General features: G+C 41.2%; 1 protein-coding gene across 5 annotated transcripts; it reads right to left on the reverse strand.

Moving 5' to 3' along the window:
- Positions 1-739: 739 nt before the first annotated feature.
- Positions 740-27,996, reverse strand: per2 (period circadian clock 2). 5 transcript variants are annotated; one of them, XM_019262251.2, is made up of 24 exons: positions 27,827-27,996; positions 19,643-20,205; positions 14,451-14,543; positions 14,147-14,301; positions 13,545-13,666; positions 13,209-13,410; positions 12,451-12,502; positions 11,879-12,021; positions 11,464-11,542; positions 11,237-11,343; positions 10,970-11,123; positions 10,725-10,839; positions 10,204-10,353; positions 9,910-10,000; positions 9,659-9,827; positions 9,048-9,172; positions 8,666-8,872; positions 7,145-7,411; positions 5,916-6,853; positions 5,457-5,573; positions 4,032-4,269; positions 3,654-3,858; positions 2,347-2,497; positions 740-2,060 (listed from the first exon to the last, which is right to left on the reverse strand). In XM_019262251.2, the coding sequence occupies exons 2-24, from the start codon at positions 20,089-20,091 to the stop codon at positions 1,869-1,871; spliced, it is 4,521 nt and encodes a 1,506-aa protein (XP_019117796.1). In that variant the 5' UTR covers positions 20,092-20,205; positions 27,827-27,996; the 3' UTR covers positions 740-1,868. The 5 variants fall into 5 exon arrangements, with proteins under 5 accessions (XP_019117796.1, XP_019117797.1, XP_019117795.1 ...); XM_019262252.2 differs by having other exon boundaries at positions 3,735-3,858; positions 9,659-9,830; XM_019262250.2 differs by having other exon boundaries at positions 9,659-9,830.
- Positions 27,997-27,998: the final 2 nt, after the last annotated feature.

A 27,998-nucleotide genomic window follows, 5' to 3' on the forward strand; every position in this document is an offset into this window, starting at 1 on the left:
TAACGAGTAATTGATGATTTTTTTTTTTTGGCGAGTTATACCTGAATATAAGCATCCTCCTTATGATTTGTCAGACAAGCATCGATCTGTCTGCAAATAAGCAGAGGTGTCCTACGTTATTTATACTCAATTCCTAGTTTAACCTGTTTGTGTCAAACGTTCATTGAAGTCTGTGCGAGAAGAAGATTTCACAACACACTTCACTGTAAATGAGGCAACATTTTATTTCAAGTTTAACAAATATAACAGAATGTCCTCCAATAAAAATAAGAAGAAAAAAGGGGAAAGAAACTAAAAAAAAAAAAAGAAAAAAGAAAAGTGCGTTGTTGTCAGTGTCCGTTCAAATAACAGAAAGACAAATGACACATTCAGGAAACGTTCAAGTTGCCAACATGAGCACTGCTTCAAATTACAGCATAAGCTTCAAAGTGAAGGAAAGCTCCCCACACAGTCACTTGACATCTGCTTTATACCCGTGCAATAACCCTAAACTTTGACTTCTGAAGTGACCACATGTTTGTTCTGAACAGAGATGAGCTTCAGTCACTTCCACAGGATGCTCTTTTCCATATTTATGAGGGGTCAACATCAGACCATTTCAAGTGTTATGTGGCACACTTTTAAATCAATATTCTCCTCACTTTATTTTTATCACCCCACCATAAACAGCACAAGTATTTTCCAGTCCACGGTGGGAATTGTCCTATTGTTGATTACACAACTCACATTTCTTTTTTTCTTTCGTAAAATGGATTTTCCATCATAACTTAAAAACACTAATTATTGTATGTAAAAATATATTTATATATTTGAGTCAAAGACAAATATTCACAGGAGCATTGATATGAAATAATCTTTCTTTGAATGAAAGGTATTTCTAAAAGTTTCACAGCTGACACCGAAAGATGAACAGAAACAGACACAGAGAATAAAAACTGCATTAGGGAGCGTGTGGCAGGGGCAGCTCCATCACAAATAAAATTTAAATTTTGAATTTAAATTCTCAAAAATAATATAAGTAAATGTAGCGTATAGTATGTGATGCTACATCCATTTTTTCCTCAATGCAGTCTCAAATGTTTACACTGGAGCATTTACATTTCATGCTACTTTATAAATAATAAAAGTTATTTTACTTTTTATTTCCCCTCCTAGTGACTATATGCATCACCAGAAACGAACACATGTACAGGAGTCTGACTGATGTTGCCCTTCCAGTGAAGCCCACAAAGTGCACTTGTGCTTGATGACAGAAATGACTGAAACCAAGTGTACTTTACACAACCTGTTCTCACCACATGCTGACATAGTAGTAGCTGTTGTTGCTCTTCTGTTGTTGTCACTAAGGAAATTGTGTCACATAATACTGAGTTCATTCATTAACCACATTCAGAGCGCCACTGAGCCACATCCTGGTGAGTAACTAAAGGTGTTAAGGTAACTATAGGATCTCCAGTTGGTTCATGTTTGTTTGATCTCCATCCTGTCGCCCGATGTCCGAGCATATACTGTATTTCCCTTATTGGGTTCCTAATCAATGCCTTAAAGGCTTCCACTAAGTACACAGAAACAAATGAATGAACATATGTAGTCAGAGAGCCCAGCAACACATGCGAGCACCAGGTAAATGTTGCAGCTTATAAGCATATTAAAATAACATCACATGTCATATATTAACATATATTCACATTCTTTACAAGTTTTCATCGTTTGAGCCAGTTTTATCCTGACATCTAAACAGGTTCAACATTAAAAAAAATAGTAATGCAGGACAGTAATGAAGAGTTTTGAGTGAAGAGCGTAACATGTCTTCACAGTCGTGCAGAACAAGAGGTCGATGGGTAATGAATGTCATTTTAAGAGTCAGTTTATTGTCGAGCTTGTTGCGTCTGAGAGCTGGAGCCAGGAGAAGTTCCGTGGCAGGAAATGACGATAGTGTTTGTGGGTTCTTCTCTGGGCCTCCGCTGGCAACCGACCTCCCCCGTCTCTGTATCACCGATGTCTAGGTCTGGCTGCTCCGCTGCTGCCGCCTCTGCAGAGCTGTCACAGCAGGAACATACCTGGACAGCACAGACATATTCAGATGAGATGTAAAAATAAGAAAGTGCAGCAGAGATGTGTGTGTGTGTGTGTGAGAAACAAGGAGAAAGTTAAGGAGTATACTGGTTTATTATAACTTAATGATAACTGTTATAAAGAGAAAAATTCAAAAATAAGTAGTATGAAGCAAGAGGATAAAACCATCTTGACTAAAACTGTACACTAATGTAAATAAAACAAAATACACTAAAATTATAATTTCAAGCATGTATGTAAATGACTTAAACTAAGAAATAGTCATTCTACCTTGATGTCTATTGCCTTGGGCAGACCTCCCTTCTTAATCCAGGGGTGGACCTCGATCAGCTCCTTCTTCTGTTCCTCTGAAAAGCGTGGCTGACTCTTCTGGAGCAGCCTCAGCTTCTCTCTATCCTCTCTGAGCACTCTCTGGATGTCACTGCAGACACAGCAAACACAAACACGGCCACGTTCAATACTCGTCATATCTAAGACATTTATGAGATATTTACAATGTTGGATGATGACTAACGGTAAAAAACATAAGTTTTGAGTTTTGTAATTATCTTAATTAATCAAAGTGTGTAAGCGACAGTGCTGATGACCGTCTACAGTGATTAAATGTCAGTGCCTCTCAACCACTGACATCTAGTGGTCGAACACAGTTACTGCAGTGTGAGACATGCAGTCTTGTTTGTATCAAGAGAAGACTATGATAAAAAGTGTGCTGTATCTAATGCACAAACATGGCAACGCAACTTCAAGGAAACACAACATGCTGTACAACAGTTGAACCTTTGGCTGTTCACGCAGGACAGCGACAGTGTGCAGGAGTAAGTAGGGGTCTTTGAAGGTTTAAAAGTCTATTCTTGTATTGTATTGCTGCATGAAGACAGTCCAAATGGACTAAGTGCTATGATCACATTTCTGAAGCTCAGAGAGAGCTTTCTCAGCGACTCCTTTTTGAGGTAAGTGTGTGCAGCCAGAGGGGCAGAAAACACACAACAGCACTGAGGAGAGGAGTTGAGGATGAGCTGTTGTGCAGTAATCTACAAGGAGATTGTCCCTTCCAGCACAGAGACCAGATTTACATATTACTTGCCCTCATGCATCTGTAGGATACAGTAGGTCCATATATTGGGGATACTTTGGCATGAACTGCTGAAAACACAGACGGTGTTGAACTCATGTTGTAGGATTTCTTCTACACAGTTTGTCTTTGGTTTAATTTTACCAAGACAAAAGAGGTTAGAGACCTCCTGGTTGTTCGTTCTTTACACTGGATGTCCCACATTGTAAGATTTCTGAATGATTTTGTCAGAGAAAAGTCTTTTAACAGCTTGTCAACCTCCACAATCAGTGGTTTGTGTACTGTAAGTTATGTCAGGCTCTTTAGAGTTTCAGTGCAGTTTTGTTGTAACTGCTACAAGTTGCCATGACACCTTTTTGATGTTTTCTACCTCCTGGCTGCACACACATCCTCCATTAATGAGGAATAGGTTTGCCTGGACGCATTCTTTCCCTTGAACTTTGATAAGAAACTATCAAACAGTCTACACTATCCTACTCCTCAATGCCCCTGTCCTCCCACTCACCGAGAGGGCAGCTGATAGGTCATCATGACCTTGTCATCTGTGTTGGCCATGAGCAGCCACAGCGGGTCCTGCAGTACATACTTGATGAAGTGGTCGCTCTGCTCCATCTCCATCGGCCTTCCCTCACTGCTCAAATGACCATTGACCTTCTGGCTGTTCTGGGACGAGTCCACGCTGCCAAAGTAATTGCTACTGTTGTTGCTTCCTGAGAACACCCAAAGAGCACAGTATTATACACTCGAAACAAACAAAAAAAGCAGCGTACTAAAGGACAAAAAACATACTGTTACTTGTATTCAGTTTATGCCTGCTCATTTACCCTTAATGATATGTGAAGTGAACTTCATCTCAACACATACACAAGATGTTGAAACAGACCTGTTCCACTGCCGGAGGTCCCACTGGCTGAGGTTCCACTGCCTGACGTCCTGCTCTTCGATGTCCCACTGTTGGATGTCCCGCTGGCTGAAGTTCCACAGCCGTTGGACCCCGAGCCCATGGACCCCGAGGTGGCTGAGCCAGTACCCGAGCAAGAGTCCTCATGGAGAATAATGTCCAACATGTCGCTGGACGAAGAGTTGACGTCACTGTTGTTCCCATCGCCACGTGAACTTGCCTGGGAAAACAAAAACATTAAGGCGGTACCATTAAAGAGGAGCTTGACTTCATAGTTCTGGCCAACAGACTGTAGCACTTCCTCCATCTCCTGCATCTTTATAACACAGGTGTTATCGGCAGTGTTGCTTTTTTTTTTTTTTAGACTCAACTGCTGGGAGTATATTTCTGCAGTAAGCGTGGAAAACTGTCCACCTCAAGGTTTCCCTCCCTCTCCACCTGAAGCTGATGTGTGGCGAGAGCTTTGGCACAAAATGGCTGCTGTGCATCACCCAGAGGGGTGCTATGTGGTGGTAGTAGAGTCCCCCCCCCCCCCCTCCCTCGCTGTAATAAAACGCTATTTAAATGTTATACTTTACTTATTATTATCCACTATTATTAATATCATCATTATTACTTGGTACACAATGAGGCAGTGATCTTGATCCTTCTGCAGCTGATTTAAAGAAGGGAAATCATTTAAATCTTGGCAGATGGTCGCCCACCATGAGTCGGGTTCTGCACCAGGTTTCTGACACTTAACGACGTTTTTCCTTGACACTGTTGCCAAGTGCTTACTCATGGTGACATTGTTTTTTTTTTTCGTGTCTCCTCAACTAATATAAAGAGTACAATCGAAACGTGCTCTGTATGAAAAGAAAATGAAAAGAAAAGGTATGATTTGGCACTCTACAGATTGAACTGATTGAATTAAAATGGAGCAGGTATGATTCATTTATGAGTTTAGGAAGAAATCATTGCATTCATATGTAACAGATACAGTTGTAGTTGTTTCTGGCCACATCTCAGTAACAATAAAATACCTAGATTATATTTAAGAGAGTGAAAACAATAATATCTCTTCACTGTTTTCGTTTAATGATTGGGTTCAGTCTGGTTCTTGCATGCAAAATCAAAGTGGGTATGTATGTGTACATACAGTCATACATACTGTACAGGTGTGTACTATAAATCTTTTATAAGTAATGCAATACATCATCTGTTTATCATGTCTTTTTGAAAAAGTTCTCATGCTTTAAAATCAATGTCACTCTTGGTGATATGGTTTACTGCAGAGACAAGAAGACTGCAAGATTAAAAACTGCTGATCATGAAAATAAGAGAAAACTGTTACAGTTATAATTGACATATGGAATTGGGGAGTAATGGGATTGGAGAAGTGTGGAGGTTTTCTGATGATTCGCCTACCTCTTTGCTGCAAGCCCTCAGTCTAGAGCACACTTTATCCCAAGACAAACGCTCACAGACACAGGGCGTGCCCTCGCAATACAAGGGTCCACGTGGACCAAGGAGACTGAGAGATGGCTAAAGGGTGTAAGGGATAATAACATCATGTGTTAACACCCTGGGCCACATTTCATCTGAGGAGTCTAGACTGATTTTGACTTTACACATGGCATAGCAATACACTACAATGCACGTTAATACAGTGAATAATGTGGAGGAATCACTGTGATGATGGCATTTAAATCCTGAAAGGCTGAGAGACATATTAATCAATGTCTTGGGGGGGCATTTTTGACATTTTTAACCTGGCAATTTCAGAATGTTACAGGTGAAGATATGAGTCACAGGCATTAGGAGGCTTACAGGAGGGAAAGGAAAGATAAAAAAATGTAATAAAAAGAGGTTTGTTTCCACATTTACCTGCTTCAGCTCCCTTTCCTTGGCCTGGTTGCTGCTTGCTCCTTTCTCCCTTTCAGCCGTGTTATTCCCTTGTCCTCCAGAGGAGAGCGCTGTGCTGTCTTGCCTGTCCACAGACAGCTCCAGCTCCAGCAGGTTGAGGGGAGAGCTGCAGCGAGACTGGAACAGGGGCGGGGATGCCGGGGGCCCTCCTCCAGAAAGCGGGGTAGAGGAGCGAGACTGGCCCTCCACGGGTGCCTTCTGGGTTTCAGAGGATGGAGGGAAGTAGAACGAAGGGACCAGGTAGCCCGCTTGAGGAGTGAAGTGGTTCTGGGAGTTGAACTGGTTCTGGGAGTTGAAGTGGTTTTGGGAGTTCAACTGGTTCTGAACATTGATGGATGGTGGAGCTGCAAAGGGGACCTGGCCTGGAAAGGCAGCTTGACAAAATGGCTGCGTTTGGGTGGGGAAGGCAGCAGTCTCTGGGTGGTACACTGGCTGCGGCGGTGGTGGCGGGATCCCGGTGGCCAGTGGTGGGTACACGTAGTTGGGCAGTACTAGAGCCACAATCGGGGTGACCATGGGGGCGGTGTAGGGAGCAGGATGGATGGTTGACGGGCAGGGAGGGGCTTGGGTGCCATGGTTGTCCCTACAGTCTTGTAGTGTGGCATCTGCGCAGGGAGCTACGGATGTGGCTCTGGGGTAAACCTGGAGGGGGTACCCTGGCATGACAGAGGGGTAGGCCATGGGAAAGGTTGACTGTGAGGTCTCAGAGGGAGACCAAGAGGTTGGGTTAAGGCCATGGTTGAGACGAGGAGGCCGTAGCTGCTGCTGTCTGTGATGGGACACCGTGCTGTCCGAGGACTCGATCTGCTTCGCTCGTTTTGACTTGGTCTTCTTAATGCGCATGCCCCGCTGCGTGGTGGGCTCAGCACTCGGCTTGCAGGATCGAGCAGCAGGTGCAGCTGGAGGTCAGAGAGGATAAAGAAGAATTTGTTGAGTGATTTGTGAATAAAGGCAAGTATGAGGTAAAGTCAAAGGGTCTCACATGGATCTCATCATTGCTCTTGTTTAACATTGCTCTTTTGTTCTTTGATCATCTTATGTTTGATCAGTTTATCAAATGTTTCTTGATCTCAGAAAATTGCTTGCAGAGAAATTTATTATCATTACAAATAAAAGCTATAACATATAACAAAGTTGTGATAAACTGGCATTGTCCTTTAAAGGCTTTAGATATGATATGTCAGTGGTACCATCGCTGGCGATCTGTTCCCTCTGGCGCTCCAGGTACTGTGAGCAGTTTGCTTTAAGTGCTGTGAGTCCCCGAAGCTCTCTGAAGCGATACAGAAAGGCCTGTTCCTCCTTCTGCGTGTGGGCTGCCAAAACCTGCTTGGTCAACCCAAGTTTCTTGTAGGACTCCCTCTCCCGACTGGGAGGTGAAACAGCAGCAGCAGGAGGCACCCCGAGGTTCTGGCCGGATTCTACTGTCTCTCCTGCTCCTGGGACGTCCTCTATGATCTCTGCACGGATGACAGCGGGGGAAAGTACTTCAAACATAATGTAAATCATTGTAAGGTGGAGTTTTATGTAATAAAACGGCTCAACATTGCAGTGACGATGACAACAACTAAACTGGAACATAAACGGCCATTAATAAAAAACAAATAAAGATGGAAGAAACTGTCAAAGGATCACACATGGGGACCACAGGCCTTAGCTCTTAAAGGGGTTTACCCTCTTCCAGGGCTATCAGAGGCCTGTGGTCGAATGACAAGACTGTGAAACAACTGCACAGTTAGACGCAGTAGGTGTAGCATAACATAGTTACAGTATGTGGCTGATCATTTGGCCTGAAGTCTGGCTCACTCACTGGCTACAATGATTACTACAGTGCCTATTGAAGGATTTGTGTTTTATGCATGGTATTTGATATGTTACATAACTGTTTGTACAGATTTGTTTTGTCTTTCTGTTCATCTTTGTTTTAACTTTGAACTATTTCAATGTGGTTCAAACAATACTGACGCTTTCTATCAGATCGTACAAAGTGCCCTGAATTCTGGCATCATGTAAGGCAATGAATACTCAGCTGTGGGCCTGTGGCACTGCAGTAAAGCACTATATAATAAATGTAACTTGAGACTTATTATTATTATTATTATTATTATTATAATAATCACTTATTATCACTGCCAATTGTGTACAACTTCATTACTTGTGTACATAATACAGACAGTATCTATCGGACAAGACGGGACCCAATAACCCTGCAAACGTTCGTGCTCATTGAAGAGTAACTAAATATTTTACATAGCGCGACGAGTTGACTTTTTTCTGTGTTTGAGATACAAACATCCACTGATAGACTACACACACACACACACACACACACACACACATACACATACACACAAAAACACAGAAAGAAGTGAGCACACATACAAGTATAAAGTTTCATTTACAGTGCTGTGAAAAACCATTTGCCTCGTTTCCTGATTTCTTCTGTTTGTGCATATTTGTCACACGGAGTACGGCTTCAAAATATTAAATTAGACAAAGCAAGTAAACGGCTGAAAAAAACAACGATTAAAATCTGTGTCTGAGCTGAATTACCTCACACTAATCTGCTAACTTTTAACCATTTCAAATGGGTGATAACGTTAGCCTAAATAAAGCTAGAGACTTAGAGTTACTTGTCTGAAATCTTTGTATAACAAATGTGCAACAACGGAGGAAATCAGGCTGGAAGGATATTATATTTCACGGCACTGTACCTGACTCTGGTTGAGGTTTCTTGTCCCCAACGTGCACTATGGTGCTACTGTAGCTACACTGGCTGGTTATGGACACCACACTTTCTGGTTTGTTAGGTACAGGTAGGGGCAGCGAGGTGCCCACTACTGCTGTGGCCGCGTCACTGGACTTTTTGTCTCGAACATCCAAAGCGGAGAGACCAGACTGATCCTTCAACAAGGCTGGTTCTGCCAAAGAGAACAGAGAACAAGAGATACTGACAAGGAGCTGGCATTGTAGTTTCTGAGAGAGAAGTTTAAAGGGCAGAGTGTGAAGGCCTCAAGAGGCTGTAGCTTTCTATGATGAGGTGACGATAAGTGTCTTCTATCCTTTTGTTGTAGGAACTGAAGTGGTGAAACATACCTTCAGACACCTGCATGCTGTTAGAGCCTTTATGTTTGTCGTCATCTGAGTTAGAGGACGTGGTGTTAGAGGAAGACTGGCACTTCCTCTTCATGGTGATGGGGACATTACAGGTCTCCAAGTACCTACAGGAATCATAACCACACACTGATCAGTTTCTGAACTTTCTATAAATTATTGTCAGCAAGAAATGTCACAAAGCAAGCGGAGAAGCTTATTTTGGGGTTTAGTTTTCTGTTAAGGTCAGACATTTTGGTTGACTTACTTGGCAAAATACAAGACATGAAAATGTCCCCCTGACATTATTAAACTATGCAGCTAATAGAGAGGAAAATAAGTTTGCCAGAACCTCCATGATAAATATCTTCATTAAGTTTTGTGGAAAAACACTGGCTGGAAATCTAATTTTTGAGTCAAATATGAATATATTTGGGTATTTACTTATTTTGAAGGAAACTTTACTTTTGTAGCATTTTATTTGTTTTTTATGGCTCTCTTGTACCACACTGATTGAGTGTTACAAGGTGAATAACCTTTAAAATTGAAGTGTAAAAGGTTGGGTATAAAGTGTGTCCTAAAAAGGATAACATTCTTCAAAATCACGTCTGTACCTGACAACACTGTCCAAACAGCTGATCTGCTGGTAGGAGTAGACAGTCTGCTCATTGAAGGACATGTCCTCCTGGAAAGAGGACCTACTCTCCTCCATAGTCTCCCTCAAATTAAGAGGAGCTGCTGAGTCTTTGGGTCGCACCACCACTGGGCTCTTCTGTACAGACTCTACTGAAGGGAGACCCGGAGTTAGACACATTTTCTCAACTGTTTACACACAAATATGCAGATTGTTTTCAGTTAGACTTACTGCCGTTGCTTTTCTTGTTGTCTGGTTTGGTTGTCTGCTGCTCCTGGCTCTTCTGAAGATGAATTCCCTTACAGATCTCCTGAAAGGTTCGCTTTGAAATAGAGACAGTACATCTGTTAAAGAAACTGTGACTCCAAAGTCTGTTGTTGTATCCAAATTCAAATATGTTTTAGGAACACTTTTTATGTAATACACTGGACCAGAAAAGTCAGGTCAAGTTTACTATCCTGTACAAGCAGGCCCACTTCCGATGAAACACACTGCACTGAACTGTAAGTATTTGGGTTTACTCACAGGCCTGGCTTTGCCGCTCACTTCCTCCTCTGCTTGCTGAATCTTGCCCCTGCTGCCGTTGTCAAGGCTCTCGCTCGAGGAGGTCATGCCCAAAAGGTGGTCGTTTCTGCTCAGACTACCGTAACCACTGGACCCACTGTTATGAACCGGCTGATGAGAGATATAGAGAAGAGAAGAGGGAGATTAAAAAAGAAGTGCGCAGCTGTGGGCAGAGTTAAGAAGGCCGAGATGACGTAGAACTAAAACAATTCATGTTCTATTTTTCTTGTTAGCTGTCCAGTTTTTTTGTTTCCTTAAGGTCTTAATGTTTTTACAGTTTACACCCTGTTGTGCTCTTTTACTGATCTGTTTTTTTGTGGGGGGTGTAAGATGTTGCTCTAATCCCTCAGTTGTATAAATTAGCATTTGTATCTTCTAGCTTCTATGATTTATCATGGCTTATTTAAAATCTAAAATTAAATCTCTTCTTCTAAAATCAGCACTATGTGTCCTGATTTCTATTCCTCCCTATCTTCCCTCACCTGTAGCAGGAGCCGATGGATCTGCTCAGTGACCTCTTGGATGTCAGAGTCCATTTTCTTCATCTCGGCAACTGTGGAGGACGGGGCCAAGAAAACATCTTCATTCACGGGGCCCCTGATAAACAAAAAAAGAGCAGATCAGCTACTGCTTCGTCAAAGTCAGTGTCACTTGAGAGAGTGACTTAGTGACAGCCACTAGGACAGACTGCCTATCAGATTCAATATTACAAGACAGTAACACTCACATGCGCACTTTGTGTCTTCCGATAACAAAGGAGACCTTGCGGCTCCAGGGGTTGACAAAACTGGACCAGCTGGTGTCAAGAATGATGTATTCTCCGTTTCGTGCACAGAACCGGATGGACGAGTGGTCAAACGGTTGCCCTGCATACTGAAGAACTGCAGAGAAAGTAAAAATAAAATAGTCAGACCATGAAGGGAACAGATTTCCTGTGCGGACTCAACAAAGTCTTCCGTGATCTTTTTTTTTTTTTTTAATTCTGTGGACTCACTCTTTCTGTGAATGGCCAACATAATCGGCCGGTCATTGGGATGCAGATGGAGGAGGACTGGCGTGCCGATGAGGTCTTGTGGGAGGTAGCCGAGGAGAGGAACCGCCCTGATGCACAAAAAACATATAACGGATCACTTTGTTATTATCCTCTGATATTTGGGTGATTTGTGGGGAAATACTCACAGTATTTCACAGTAATAGTAAAAACACACTGCCACGGCTTACCTCTCATCCACATCCTGAAACACACAACTCGGAGTGTGCGTGGTGGTGAAGATACGTTTGTCTGTTGGTATTCTGGGTGCTTTAAGGAAAAGATAACAATTATTAATTATTAATACCTATGCTCTCCCAAATACTATTGGGAAGTTATGACCCATGAGCTGGAAGGAAGTCCTTAAATAAAAGTTTTTAATACTGTAAACCCCCTTTTGGGCAAACTTGTAATATGTAATATTGGGATATATAAATGAGACTGACTTGACTAAACAGACAGAAAATGACAATTTCTGAACATGTGTTTAGTTCAATAAGATATGAGCCATAAGATGTTGAACAAAAAAATATTTTGTTCATGCTTTTCTGTGATTTTTGTTGGAGTCATTGAATTGGTTTCTCAAACCTGCAGTCTGGGTCTTACCATCGTAACCAGAGTGAACTCTCTCAGCCAGCAGGAGGCAGCAGAACTGGTCCTCAGCATGTACCGTGTCTTGGACCTTCATCAGGTAGGGCGTCATGCGGAATGGATAGTACTGCAGATCACCCTCACACTCCTTGCCACCGCTGAAAATTAGTTAGAAGAAGAGTTGATTTTTCTAACTACATCAAATAATGATAGGGATAATAGGGATGATAAGTATCTTACAAGGTTTTCTAAACAAACTGTGTACAGGTTTACAAGCTGTTGAACACACGAGGGCAGTGTTTAGCTACGTAGAGATAGAGATAGTACACTCAGATTTCTGCTTTTGTGAGCTTAAGACCTGAAAGTCAATGTATAGTCAGTAAGGTGTGTGTGTGTGTGTGTGTGTGTTTTAAATGTAGGTGGCTCTCTGCCTATATGTACAACACTGACCTGGAAAAAGCATCTGATTATAGTGTACAAGCATATGATGTCACAAACTAATTGAAAAACATGTAGAAGAATGAATATAAACCACAAACATGGACGAGCGACAGGTGGTCTGACACCATGTTTCAACCAACACCCACCTGATACGACAGAAAAAGGACTTCTCCTGCATGCAGTCCGACGGGGATGACTCTGAAACGGGGAAATTAAAACATTTTAATTCAACAGCAACATGATCCAGCTGAATGCTGATCAGGGTCTGGGCTCCAGCAGGCGATCGAGCTTTGATTAATTCCATCCAAAAACATCTATGAGCGCAGGTTAGCATTTAAATACAATGAATTTAAACAGTCATTTTGGGCTAACACAACAGATAAGGTGCAAATCTGGGTCTGACGTATAAAAAAAGATTAAAGGTGACCAACTGACCAATAAATCAGTCATGGTATGACTAGTTAAACTGTAAAGGATATAATGAATATAGAATAACAAAATGAAGCCATTTTATCATCTGCATCTTTTATCTTGCTTTCCTATTTTTCAATTTGGGATCCGTCTATTCTGCCCAGCTTAGTAAAAAGAGACAAACAGCTTCAGTTTTATGAATGACAGATGAATTTAGGACAACTTGAACCTAATGTGCCGTGTTGATGGCAGCCTTTGCTTCAGTGACTCGTTGCCTAGCAAAGTTGTTTTCCATGGATTCATTCAAAGTAATTAATTTATTTATTTTTCCATTACATTTTCTTATGAATGCAAAGTACTAGAGACTGTTTGAATGATGCTCTTAAATCACAGTCATCAACCTTAATGACTCTAGTGATCAAAGATGTGCTCCTCTTGAGTATAAAAAGTAACCCTGTGTCTGTAGAGAGCCGCGTGGCTGTTATATTTATACCTGCTCCAGTGCACATGCTCCAGGAGGGCAGGCGGTAAGGCGTTGTGAAGCTGTAGAACACGCTAACATCCTGCGGCGTCAGGAACTCCACAAACTTGCTGTTTTTGAACACATCTCTTTTGCAGTTGAGGATGGACGCAGCCTGATCAGAAATGTAGACTATTCTTCCCGTGTTGAGAGACACCGCTACTGCGAAAATGTCCTGTGGCGACAAAATCCCCCCAAAAAACAATCAGTGATGAAGGTGTACACAACACAGATTTATACATTTCTATTTTATTTTGGATTAAACATTGAGATATTTTAGATTTTAGATTAGATAATTCGATGACTCACGTTATTTTTGAGGGTGTATTCAGAGGTGATGCTGTCTATCTCCTCTATTGTATACGAGGATACATCCAGGCCTGAAGGTTGACTGTCATTGATCATCAGCAGCTGGTAATACTCCTCATTGGCTGCAAGACAGTGATTTTAATAAAGTAAGTAAAATATGGTATGGATGGTATGTGGAAACAGATTCATCCTGAAATCATAGACATTTTAGCAGAATGAAAAATGTCTCAGCTCTCTGCTAAGATGCAAACAAGCGGTACTGTTGAACCACTACCATCTGTAAACATTTAGACAGGGTATATCTAAACCTCTGCAGACCATTACCCAAGGACTATCAACAACACATTCCCAAGTTATGTCCTTTGTTTCTTTTTTTTGGATCTCATTTAGCTACTATGCTTCCTCAATTTGAGAAAAAAAAATACATTCTTCTGGTAAAAAACAGCTAAATTCTTGGATTTACTCGTGAATGTGGAATGAATTATGAAAGTACGGACAGTTTAAAAAAAAAAAATCAAGTCTAAACTATGAGGAGAGGTTGGCAGTAACACATAAGACATAAGCCAGAGAGAAAGAGGAGAGAAGAAGAAAAAGCTCTTCACCTTCCACTTGTTTGACGCAGCGCAGCGCATATTTGAGGGTGTTCACTGTGGTCGACTTGTTATTGTGTCTCTTCTCAGCAGGCAGGTGAAGCTTCAGCTCTTTCAGAGTTTTAATCACCTCTTTCTGGGTCTTGGCTTTGGCGGACTCCTGACTACTGCAAGTCGCACAATCAAACACGTGCACAGAGGCAAGTCAGACATTGCAAAGAAAACAGTTGCTGAGAAACAAATTAAATAAAAGAACTAACTAACTATAATTGGTGGTTCAGTAAAAATGAGTTACAGTGGTGGTTGATGTACTAACCTGCAGCCGCTGGTTGACGGGTTGTCCTGCTCTGAGCTCAGCAGACTGAAGGCGTTAGAGCTGCTGGGAGGAGACGGACTGTGGGAGTTTGAGCTGCAGAGGGGAGAAAAACAAATGAGTATTTCACATAAAAAAGAGCATTAGGAATTACTCTAATTACCTCAACGAGATACACAAACAAAGCGAGAGAGGCTTGCAACTGATTCTTATCCAGTCAGACTGATTTTAACTTGCCAGATTTTATAGTTTAATAATGATACACAACCAAACAGCAGACAGACTGGGTACAAAACTCATCGATGGCCGAAGCACCAATTTCACAATTTCACCCAGCTGAGACACCTGTTGCCAACGTGCTCAACTTACCTAATAATGATAATAATTTTTTTTTAAAACCACAAGTATCCTCAACTTCACAACATGGGTGCTGTCAATGTGAGCCTAAAAAAGATCTGCTGGTTTCTGCCTTTGTGGAAGTGAAAAGGGCTACAACTCTCATTTAGCAGCGAGGCTACAAAAGAAAGCACACTCCAATGTCACACTCACCGCCTGAAGGACCTGACCTGTGTCTGCAGCTCAAAGGGCGCACAGCAGGAAAGCACCACTAGAGCAAGAATTAGGGGCCTAAATACAACTGCGGGTGCTTTATTTAAAATAAAACTGTGCCGGGTAAACTGAGAAAGGCTGTGAGGTGGCTTTGAAAGTTCTGGACTTGACATGTGGTCGTTTTTAATACGTCTCAACTTTCTCCTGAATGTTTCTGTATCTGTATGTCCGTCAGATCCATTCTAAAAGAAAGACGGGTGTATTTCTGGCGGAAACATAATGAAGTAGGACTGTAAAAGAGACCTGCATGCAGCTGAACAGTGTGTCTGTGTGATCCACATTATTAACCTACAAGCTTAACACACTGCCAGAAAACTGATGAGGATGACTGAGGGATTATGTTGCCAAGTTTGGATTTTATCTACAGAGACACATTTATGAAGAAGGCAAACAACATTTTGGGTGACCAGATGCACCCCTGCATTCAAACATCTGGGCATACCTACTCCATCCATCAAACTAATGGACTAAAATGACTCGCCACACTTCATGTTACTATGTATAACCTGCTTACCTGGCTTAGAATAGAAATCGCCTTTACAAATAGCCTCTCTAAGTCAATCAAATATAGACTTCAGTTCTCAAGAATGTAACAGCAGGGTTAAGACTGTGCAGTCTGGACAAGTATTAGTGAGAGAAAAACATCAGAATAATTTACAGCGTGGTAGCAAGTCTATGTCCTCCTTCTGTGAACATGTGTTACTAGAAGAGGGTTGTTGGATGCATACATTTATTTGCATAAATTGAATTAATCCTGGTAGACGGACTGATTTGATGTTTTCATTGGGAACACTTAGCTTTCTCTTTGTGAAGATCAATTCACGCTCCACGTTGACTAATATCAGCCCACATACGGGAATCATTTCCTGTTAGTGATATCCAAGATGTAAGTGATAATGCAGTGATAACGGCTGTGTTCTGTTTCATTGTGGGGCTCTGGTATTGTGCATCCTGGATCACAGGCACACCTAATGAAGCCGTCAATTTATGTGATTGGTTACATCTGTGCTGCAGAGAAGGCGTTTCTCTGACAGGCTGTATGATCTACAGAGGTGATCTCGCCTTAAGAAGAGTGTTTTTGTTTGAATTTCTCCCATTTCGTTTAAAAATGACAACTTTACTTTCATAATCTTACATTTTTTTAATGTAAACGATGTCCTCCTCAGCAACTATCAGTCCATATTATTTCAGTATAGTAACCAAAAAACACAGAGAAAGAGCCACCCATAGTTTGAATGAATTTAATCTAATTTAATTAAAGACAAAGGAACTTGTGTATCTGTGGTAGTAATACAACACAGCTCAGGGTATGTGTGTATGTCATCTACTCTCTTAGTTTACAAGCTTATTTTAACACCATTAACACCCGTGAGATACTGACTCTCCTGAGCTACATCTCAGGGTTACTGTGTATAACCCGCTTACCTGGCTTAGAATAGATAACACCTTTACAAATAGCCTCTCCAGGCCCAAGAAGGTTTCTAATTGTATCAAATATAGCTTTCAGTGCTTCCATTAGCTGGATTTAGACTGAGCAGTCTGAGCATATATTAAGTGGACAGTGGGCTAATTCACACTGTTGTAGTAAGTCATGGAAACATGTTCCCAAACGAATAACAACCTATGTAAGGCAAAGAGGAGCTGCGATGGTTCGTTTTTCCGTACTGTATAATGACGGTGCACATCCAATAAATAGTTTCCTTAATCTGAACTGAAGCCACAAAGAAACGGGTAAAGTCTTTGTAGTCGAGACTTTGATTTCATAACACTGCAGCACAGGTGAGTGTGGCACACGGTATTAGCCTACAAGCTTATCACTACTCGAATACACAAACATCAGCAGCTCTCAAGAGATACTGAGTCATCTTTAAGATGTTGCCATAAATAACAGGCTTAAATGACTTAGCATAGTCACAACATCCATAAACTGTACAACCTGAGACCTAATTCTAGCCTGAGTCGTACGTTTATAAAACGTATAACTGCAGTTTGAAGCTGCTCAAAGCTCTGTATAATTTTATGGAGATCTTTCAAGTCTGGCTATAACACCTGGACTGAATTGAGATCTGGCCTCTGCGTTGTTTTGAAGTAATACCTGTGCATTTCCTTTAGGCTCTTTCTCTTGCTGAAAAATAAAATGTTGCTGTTGTAAGTTATTTTTCTTGCACACCACAGCAGATTGCACTCAAGATTTCTCTGCATTCATTGTGTCCTCTTGTTCCATACAGTGAGCCTTTAAGTGCCTGCTGCAGACAAGCATCCCTGCCTCAGCATGACGCTATAACTGCCATGCTCCACAGTGGGAAAGATGTTGTGCTTCTAGTATCATGCAGAGTTTGGCTAACAGCAAGTATAGTGTACAACGATCGCCAGAAAGCTGTCTTCTCGTCTCATCTTCTCCTACATGCCTTCTGCTAAATGCTAGAACTTACGTCATGTCAGTTTTCTCTGTCGCGCATCATAAAATGCTTCATATTTGTGCACAATTTGGATCCAATTTCACAAAGATATTGACGTACTGTTTTCTCTGGTGTCAGAGAAAAAAAAATTGGAGTAAGAGTCTATTTGTTGAGGGAGTTTCTTTAAAAAAAAAAAAAAAAAATTGTACAAAAGGTTAGGAGTTCAGCTGAATAAAGGGAGGAATAAGAAGACAAAGAGGAGAAACAATCGTCCCATGAGCAGAAGAGGCAGGCAGATGGTGTGCTAGATCATTGTATGATACAGGCAGGAAGAGGGAGTGGTTTAAAAAAAATAAAGAAAGAAAAGCTCTGGGTTAAAAAGGAGTGAGGTTGGAAGTGAGAGAGAAAGAATGTGAAAGTGCGTAACACTGCTTACTCCGCCCTGTGATAAACAAAGACAAACAGAGTGTCGCTATGGCAATGACAAGGAGCTGGAGAACCTGACACAACCCATCTGGCATTAAGAGAAAGGCAGCCTCCCTGAATGACATCAATCCCGTCTTCCAATGGGAGAGGCGGTCATTTTATGTTTTTCCACTGTGGTTGTCTAAGGGCTACATTGTGTCCGGAGATATTTTTGGTCACACTATGGTCATGTCCAGACAGTTTTGGAGAATTTGGGAAATTGTTCATCGTGATTCAACCACGGCCCACTTCAGCAGGAGGTTTTGTCTCGTCTGCCATAGCAGCCCAGAAAAAACTGTGACACTGCTGCAAGCTGCAGACATATAAATGTAGACACAGAGATTTTAAGTATGTCTATATCTGTATGTTTCTGTGTCATATTGGCTCCCTCTGGGACATTAATTTTAATCAAATGGCTACCTCTGTCATGGAGCTCTTATGCTATACATCTAAAGACTGGAGGGACGGAGCAGGCTGACGTGTTCAGGGCTATACAGTTCACTTTGGAAATACTCTGTCACCAATAAGTCTTCCAACAAGTGTTCTCAACAGGCTAAATTAAGTTTATTCCAAGCTCAGTTGAGTAAAGAAGTTAGCCTTTAACATTTAGCACATGCACAAGATGAAACTCTTACTCAGCAGTAAACAATACATGAAGCACACCATATGCCCTCACTCACACTCACTCCAAGCCAATTGGCACTGTGTCAAACATTCCCGTGTGAGCTATATCACCAACTGCCTCTACCACACAGAAAACATCAGGAAACTGAGTGAGATTTAGATGGAATAACTTATGGACTTGTATATTTATGTTACGTATGTAATGTGTGTGAAAAATGGAATAATGTTGACAATTTCAAAATGACTGTCAAAAATCTGTCAGGCATGTTTACTTTAATGTCACTCAAGTGCTCAGCTGCCAGGAAGCAATACAATTTAAAGCTATTATTCAAATCAATCTACATTCATGTTTTTCCTCATGGCCAGAGGAAAGAGACTGAGTGGGTTGAATCATGTTTTCAAACTGGATGGCCATCACTGCAGTCATCTAATGACATTCAACACTGACGCTGATGGCTGTATTCATTATGAGCAGACTGGTGGAGAAGGCAAAGCAGACATGATATAATGCATATGAATATGTCAAGGATGACTACAGGGCCTAAAGGAAGGGAAGTGAAATGCAGCAGAATTTTAAGATAACCAGTACAGACATGAACGTCAGATACTGGACGGATGTTTATCAGCTACAAGACATTTTTCTGAGCCGGGACTGTTGTTGTAGTCTGAGCAGCGATTTCCTGTGTGGCTTTTTGTGGTTTCTACTGTCAGAGGTCTTCAAAAACACATTGGTACTGGCACTGCAATGACATCAATGCAAATATCCGTGCATATTTAATGCTCTATACTGCTTACATACTTCATGTTTGTGTGGCCGAGTCTGCAAACCTCATTTTACATGCAGCTGTTTGACCACAGCAAGTACAGAACTCAGCTTACAATGTAGCTTTCCTGACAGCTATGTAAACTTTGTGAGCCTCTCTAGTTTGATCCTGTTTAGTAGAAGAGTGTGCCGACCCCATTCTATATCTCCTGCTGCTGACTCTTCATTCTGACTGACCTGTTCTTGTTAGCACAGTGTGCAATGGTAGATGTCCTCTTTCACATTCGTAACTACAGTAAACATGACATTTTATCATTTCCACAACGACCACTGACCTCTTGTTGCTCTCAGAGGATTCCAGCAGTGCTGAGTCTTTACTGGTGCCATTGGAGCTGCCCATTGACTCATGGCCCTGGCTCTCATTGCCGTGACTCTCATTGCCATGGCTTTCATTGCCGTGTGATTCAGTCCCACTGCCGCTGGACCCACTGCTCTTCATCTCCACGTCCTCCTCGGGGAGTGATCGGGAGCGGGCGTTCTTGCGATGGTTGTGCAGTTTGGCAGGAGGGTCCTGCCCACTGCTGTCGCTGCCCTCCGAGGGGAGGCCTAGGTCGGGCCCACCTTGGTTGTAGCCACCCATCCGATGCAGCTGTGCCATGGAGCTGCATCCTGAGGCCCCCCTTGGCATGGAGCTACATGAGGTGGACACTCTGCTACCTGATGCTCTGTCCTCATCCTCCAGCACCGGGAAGCAATAGGGCTTGGAGTCTGAATCTTCTGACATTGGGAGAAGTGCTTGGGTTTGTTCCAGTTTAGTTAAATAGATGATGAACAAACACAATTACCCCATTTTCATAAGGGTGTTGCCTGAATGAATCACAGAGGAGCGCAGATTGATCTGTTGAGAGAAGGAAATTATACACGTCAGTATTAAAGTAATGCTTTTTATATTTAGAAGATGTACAGCATTCAAGAGTTGTGTCTATACTCTGCCACAAATCCATACATGCTCTGCTGGGACAGGTAATAACATGTTGACTCAAACAAATCTCCTACATCAAGCAGCTTTAGGTCTCTGCAAGAGCACTTTAATGCCTCACTGACATGAACTGAAATGCCTGGAAGACAGGAACAATATAAACTTCATAGCATGCTTCTGAAAATGGTCAACAATCTGCAAAGTCTCCATGATTTGTATTGAACGTAAAAGCATGCAAAACCACTGGCACTGATTCTTCAAAAAAAAGGATGTATTCATTCATTTGCATGCACATACACACACAGACACACGCACAAGCATAGGGCTGGGTATCGTTTAAAAAATTTCAATACCAGTACCCATAACAGTACCCTTAACAAGATACCGATACCAATTGAGTACTTCATTCGATACTTTTATTCAACTTTATTTGATATTAATTAAGTGAAAAGAAAGCAATCGGTTGCGTAGTGCTAGAGTTAGACATGGAGTGGCTCGTAGTCACCACTGAACAAAGCATGGCTGCGAGCAAAACCATAGAAACAGTAATTTTTTCTTGATCTGGGTACAAAAAGAACTGATTGCAGGTATCGTTTGACAGGCCTAGTTTCGATACTACTAGGTACTGGGATGTTTCGTTCGATACCTGAAAGCCCTACACAAGCATGCACAAAGAGATGTGAATCAAAGCTTTGCCAGTCCTCCTTCAAAACAGCGTCTGTTGTGTTATCAGAGCACATGGCAAGGTTGAACACTTGACCTCTCGAGAGCCCTGCAGGTGCTTCTCTGATGTACGGCGAAAAAGGCTCACTTGTACAGAATGGCCTTTACAAATCAGTGGGGCTGTCCCATATGAGCCCTCCAACCCTTTCAAAGGATCATCCTCCATGGGACACATAAAACACCTGACAGTGTTTATCTGAATGCCACCATAGGTTGCTAGACAACAGTGTGAGACTTTGGCCTCATTTTCTGTGGCTTCACGTAGCCGTGTGATGCTGCAAGCAGGGTTTTGAACTGTACAAAACCAAAGTCATCTCAGGTTTAATCCTATATAAATGTGACTATGATATATAAAAATGTCATATGTAACAATATGTTTATTCTGTGTGTACATTTCTTCAACACAACTACCCAAAATGAGTGTAAACTGTGAGTAGAGGTGGATTGTATTTTAAATGCTAGACTTCAGCGTAATGAGAAGGAGGCATATTTAAGTCTGTTAAAATGTGTGGTGGGTAGATATTTCCTAAAAAGGAATTTTCTTCTGGTTACAGGACGAGACAGGTATTTCTTGGGAGCATCAACAATGCTCTGGTTGGAATTTAGGACAAGGAAAACTGGAAAGAAATCGTATTTTGAAAAACATTTTTAAAAGATCTACTATGGAAAAAGAGATTACAGTGCAGTGGCGTGGCTGTCGTCCAGTAATTACAAGGAAGCGCAATGAGCAGTGACATCAGAAACAAACTAAGGAACAATAGAAATATCTGAGAAACCAGGACAATCTATGTGGCAAGAACCATATGGAGCGTTACTAAAGTGAAAGACCATCTCGTTGAGACAAAAAAAAAAAAAAGGTAGTAGGTGGTACTTCATCCCATAATGATATAACATTATTCTAATTATACCATAGTGATGCACTGTAACCCATGCTTCCTATGATTGTCTCTGTGTGGAGTCTTCGCAGTAAAGTCAACCAAACTGAATTTCACATTTACTTCAAACTAAACTGACAGAAATATATATTTGTGTAATATATTTTTGCCTGACCTGATATGTATGGTTGAATTTGAGATTTAGAGCACTGGAAAAGAAAGCATCATCTTCCACATAATCCTGTTTCTGGGCAACGTGTTAAGGTCACAAGACCACAAGTCTCAGTGTATTAACCTCCAGTCTGGACTCCTTCCAGGGCCAAGCCTCTCTAAGAGGCAGCATGCCTGACCTGCAATGGAAAAAGTCCTATTTTTCCACTCCGACTGAGGACACACAGCTTTATGCCCTCTTTAATTCACCTGATCTCTATATGTGGGTGTGTTTATTTAGTCTGACCAAATCAGTCCTAATCATCAAGCCCATGCAAGCATTTATTCACGTAGGCGGCGCTCACATTGTGCTTATCTGCTAATGATCTGTTGAAAGCTGCGAGTTTGACTTTGTGTGCACAGTATGGGTGCATGTAATGTCGGAAAAGTAACGTCACCGCAGACAAATGTGGCTGACTGAAGGGGAAATTTAAAGCCCCATAGATGGCTTTGATGGAAAATGTCTCATGAACAAATGTTCAATGGTGTCTCCTCTCATTATGGAGCCACAGAAGCATTAAAATATTAGATTTGACATTATTCTGTTTTTATTGAACATTTTACAGTATAATGATCATATGCTCTGAGAAATTCGTGAAATCCCAGCTGTGCCTGATGACCGGTATGATCTGGAAGTCAGTGGCCCTGAATTATGCAACATGATTCATGATTATGCCAAACCTTTATGGCAGTAAGACATAAGTAAAATATTTCCATTAATAATTAACCAGCCTGTCTGTCCTTTCAGACAGCAGCAAGTTCACAGCCACCAGTCTGCTTATCACTGACCTCCTGCAAAGTAATTTTTTTCATTTATGCTACTGCGTGAACTGGGTCAACTTACTTTGAAATTACTATCAAGATAATAGTTAGCAACTTAAGCTCCTATAGTTTGCATAAGATGAATTTGAGCACAGAGTTTGTGAATGATTTGTCTTGGTTGCACAGTCCAGCACTTAAACTCTGCACTATGGTTCAGCTATTTTCAGCAAAATAAGATAAAAAGCTACACTAGAAAGCCTCCTATTGCAGATAATAGACCACTATTACTCTGCCAACATACTGTACATACTCAACATTCTCAGCAGACCACTGACCGGGGAAGTTTCTTGGCAGCTGATTTAACTGCTACACAAAGTCTGGTTCAAAGTTTAAGAGCTGACTGCCAATGTGGCCAATATTCATAAAGTCATCATGAAGTTCACACAAGCTACCAACTGAAGTAACTGCTAGACGTTCACCTCATTGACTCGTTATCACGCCAAATCGTTGGCTCGATATCAGCAGACAGGTCAGAGGGAGATAAAGAAAGACTATTTAAACACGGATCCTCCAGTGATGCTGCAGGTCCACCAACGCTACCTGGTCCTTAAGAGAGGGCATCAGCCGAGGACATCCAATCGGTAATAAAAATTTAATTGAGTGGCACATAATGCACTTTTTGATGCTCTGAAGTTGTTTGAGTTGTTTCTTTATGGCCACATTATTTCATACCAATAATAATAAATGCACTGAACTGAACCTGAAGTGATTGAAGAGAGAAAGAGTGACTTCATTAAAGAGGAGAGATTTGTGCAGCTGCAGACAGACAGTTCTGGTTTGTGTTTGACTGTACAAAGTTCATGATGTTCCTGTATTCAGAATGGACAATCAAATATTTACTCTAACAACAGTAAAAGTGAGATGTTTCATATGTTTATTATAGAACATTTACCTACGTTCTTCTGATAAATGTCCAATTTACCTCTACAGTAAGGGTCACCTGAGGTAACTTCAACAAATGTGATCATTCTCTTGTTATACTCTTTTTTTATTCCTGACATTAAACTAATTTATTTCATCCTGCAGGCAAGGAAGAGGAAAAGGGAGTAACTTGGATTTCCTGTCCCGCCAAGAAAGCAGTAATAATTTTAAACTGACTGGGAGCTTGAGCCCTTCACTGGCATGTGATTCAGTAAACAACTTTCACTATGAACACGTATAAACTTTAAACACAAACCACGACACATTCAAACGTCAGAGGTGATTCTTTTTTAGACTGGTAGCAGATCCAGAAAGCAGTTACTTCCAATACTGACGAGCAGCAGCTGGCTTACAAGACAAGATGAGAAACATAACACAATTACAGGTTATATATTCCTCCTATTGACCTGGTGGGAACATGTTGCTCACTTGGCCTTTCTGAACACGTTTAGAGACATCACGTTTTCAGAGTAAAAAAGACAGAACAGTCCATTCTCACATGGTTCCGGTAAAATTGTATTCAGGGAGGGAAATTAAAACTTGATTATGTTTGGTCAACATGTAAAGTCTAGGCACTGCTGTTGCGGTGAACACCATTTATGTAAACTGGTGGAAAGACAGCCTGTAAGAGATTTTTTAGTAATATTCTTCTGTCTTGTTCTTGGTTCCCAGCTTCTTGCTGTTCTCCATCAGTAATACCAGTGACGACTTCAAGAAATACCAAGATGTATGTGGATTAGTCATGTAAGAGACCGCTAGAGCCACAGTCTTTCTAAACAGAACATCTCTTGGTTAAAATACGTAAGATTGGGTCAGAATTACAGTTCAATAATGTTAAAAACTGACATTATTAATAGAATGTAACACGGCAAGAGCTTGTTGCAGAGATATATACTGAAATTAGCCTACTGAAATATTAGCTTTGGCCCATACACCTCTTGAGGTAATAGTGAGCCGCTGTAGTCTGCCCTGACTTTTGCCAAATCACCATCATGAAGTACTTATTTCAACATCTTTTTTATTGCAATCAAAACAGAACAAACTCTGGGTTCAGACACTGTAAAGTTAGTAAGTGGGTTCAGATGTTCATGACGAATAACACAAATGATCCCATGGTCATAATCTGACTACTTGGCATTACTATTATGAGAGTTTGGAAAGTTTTCTTTATACTTTTGAGGACATTGAACTTTATTAAATCCATTTAGCACTTTATGCAATTTATTAGGTGTGTCTAACTGTGAACAATCTTGAAGAGTGTGAGGAAGTGAAATGCTGCTAACTGTTTGCCCCTTTAAAGGCTGAATCCTCAACAATACCTGGGCAATTTAAAATTACAATGTTGCAGGTCCAATGTGTAAAATGCACTGGACTAAAATGAATAAATAAATATCTAAAATATGTTAGGTAGTTATTTATATTTAATTATTTTACATTTCTGTCTGTGCTCTAATAAATGTGTTGGTTTTTGGATTCAGCAGTACATTTTCAATATTGGCCTCCTGAGGCTTTCATGGATCAGTATCAAAGAGTTACTGAAATTAGGTATCACACATTGAGCCCTGAGTCCTATCTTGCTCACTACATTTCCTGTGTTTGATTTTTCTGTAAATTATCTTTTCCAGACGAAACATTTGGACAGATTACACAACTGCACCCAATACAAGAGACTCTTTTGTGTTTTGTGTGTCATGCGAGCCAATTCCATTTACTGAGATGTGATTGAAAGCAAAGCTAGTAAGTGAACCATGTTTTTCAAAGCAATTATTGCTCCAAAGACTGATTACGGCTAGGATTCTGAACTACTACTCCATTCAGACAAAATTAAACTCTGAAACATCACATAAATGGTAAAAAAAATAAAAAATGTTGCCTGCAGATTTCTGCCAAAGAACCTTTTTACTAGAGTACTAATGATTACTAAACCCTAGTCTTTGAAAGGATTTTCAAGTGTGTGTAATGCAAATCTGTTAATTGACCTGTAATCTGGTGTTTTATCAGTGTATAGCAGCACTCTTTGATACGTTCTCTATACAATGAGATTTCTTACAGTAATCTGGATTCTTGAACGCAAACATAGCTGTTATAATCCAACCATTATGCCAACAAGTTTTTTCATGCCTAAACATGTCTTAGTATGCTTCCTTATTCACTGACCTACATATATCTTCAATGATATCTTAAATCAGACGCACATGACACACTGTCCTGCACCATCCAAGGTGTTATCCATGTTCCTGCGATCTATAAAAATAACAGACTAAGAAAGAAATGTTCTATTTACAGAGCGAAGATCATCGTTTTAGTCTTCAATTTACAGACCACCAGACTACGGATAGGGAATTTTACAAAGAGCCACCGACACCACCAACAGACAGGAAAATAAAAAAGCCAATGTCAACACAACTGTTGAACAGATGCTGGGGCACTCTTCCAATTTCAGATACAAAGTTTTAAAATGTTTGTTTAAGACAAACCATAGTTACGCTGCAAACATGAAAAACCATGACCTGATCCGAGGACACTCAGCAAAACCCTGATTAAAGTACGCCTGACAAGGAGTGGGCGGGAGAAAAAAAGCACTCCTCTCCTCTCGTGCTGTAAGTATAGGCGGGGAAGTTTGTACTTGACACGTTGCCAAATGTTCCACTGATCGCTACAGTAAGTTAAACTGGTATAAATGACTTCTCCCTTGCCAGCCTTACATGCGTCACTACCCCCTATCTCCTCCCACTACACTTGCTGCTGATATTCTCTATAGTGTTGAATCACCTAATGGTCTCTCACACACAGATTCATTGTTAATTTAAGCTCCATGTTTCACTGCCAATTCTGAATGGATTTTTTTTTTTTTTTTTTACCAAAATCATATTCAATTCTGTCAGCTTTTACACATCTAGTCAAGTAGTCAAGGTTATAGCCAGTGGCCTATAACCATTCACAAAAATGGTTTCAACTCAGAGTGGTACCAGCTCCATTTAAAAAGGTAGAAGATTTACAAAAGTACAGTTTGAGGTCAGATTCAGTCAGGTGTACTGTTCTCCATTGTGATGGTTGAATTACAACATATGATACAGGTACATACCATGAGGTGATTTATGACCTGCTGCACAGGTTGGGAAAATGTTTTTAACAAAAGACTTTACATAATGTAGAAGATATTATGTGTCATCAGGATAAAAAACTGTTCATACGAAGGTGACATTTTTGGAGATAACAAGATATTTCACCGATATCAGCATGAGGAATCAACAAATTGCTTGTGGGGTTGCAGCTACAGCTGACATACATAAAATATCAAAAGTATAATTCAAAAACTGCACTATAGTTACTCTCACCACCTGCCGTGGAGAGCTTACACAGAACTTGTCAAAACAAATCACAGTGATCAACCAATGCTTCCAGCAGGCATTGAATCCTTTATGGGAGGATTTTCCCTTCATGGCCAACTATGCAGACCGCCTGACTCATTCAACAACAGGCTGGCAAACTCCTCGGGGATAAAGCTCAGCTCACACCCCTCTCATTGGTTCAGCATATGAACTTCTGCCATGTGCTGCAGCAGTGCACTTTTTATGTAAGGAGTTTTCATGACAGCAGCTACCACGTCCACAGTGCACCATACGTGTCAGGGACAGCTCCACCACTTATTTCTGTCGACTACACTTCTGAGCGTCATCACATGGGTTACATTTCACTGCATAATGCATTCAACGTTTAGTATTTCAGCTCTCAGTAGAAAAAAAAATGTTATTTCCTCGCTGACTGAGTCACGTCCCCGCTGTCATGTGGGCAGGTCCGGTGGCCTGCTGTAGTCTACTGACCGGAGCTGACCCTCACACTGACACAGTTATGCAACTTTTCACGCATCACGCTCGTAGAGTATGTTACATATACAGAGGACGGCTCACTGTCACATTGAAAGACGTCTTCACACAACACAACACCAATATAATGCACGTAGCGCACATTAAAAACAGTTCACCAACCTTACACAAAACGCTCCTGGTCCAAGAGTGAAATAAAGCCTTAGACGTCTTTATGGTTCAGAGACACAGAGTACGGGCGCTGACGGTCCTGGTACGCTGTCACACGCTGCTCTCTCTCCCCGTTCAGGTTTGCAGACACACCGGCTCTCTCTGCTCTGTAGCTCCAGCTCAG

The sequence above is a fragment of the Larimichthys crocea genome, chromosome II (assembly GCF_000972845.2).
Source record: "Larimichthys crocea isolate SSNF chromosome II, L_crocea_2.0, whole genome shotgun sequence".
Lineage (NCBI taxonomy): Eukaryota > Metazoa > Chordata > Actinopteri > Sciaenidae > Larimichthys > Larimichthys crocea.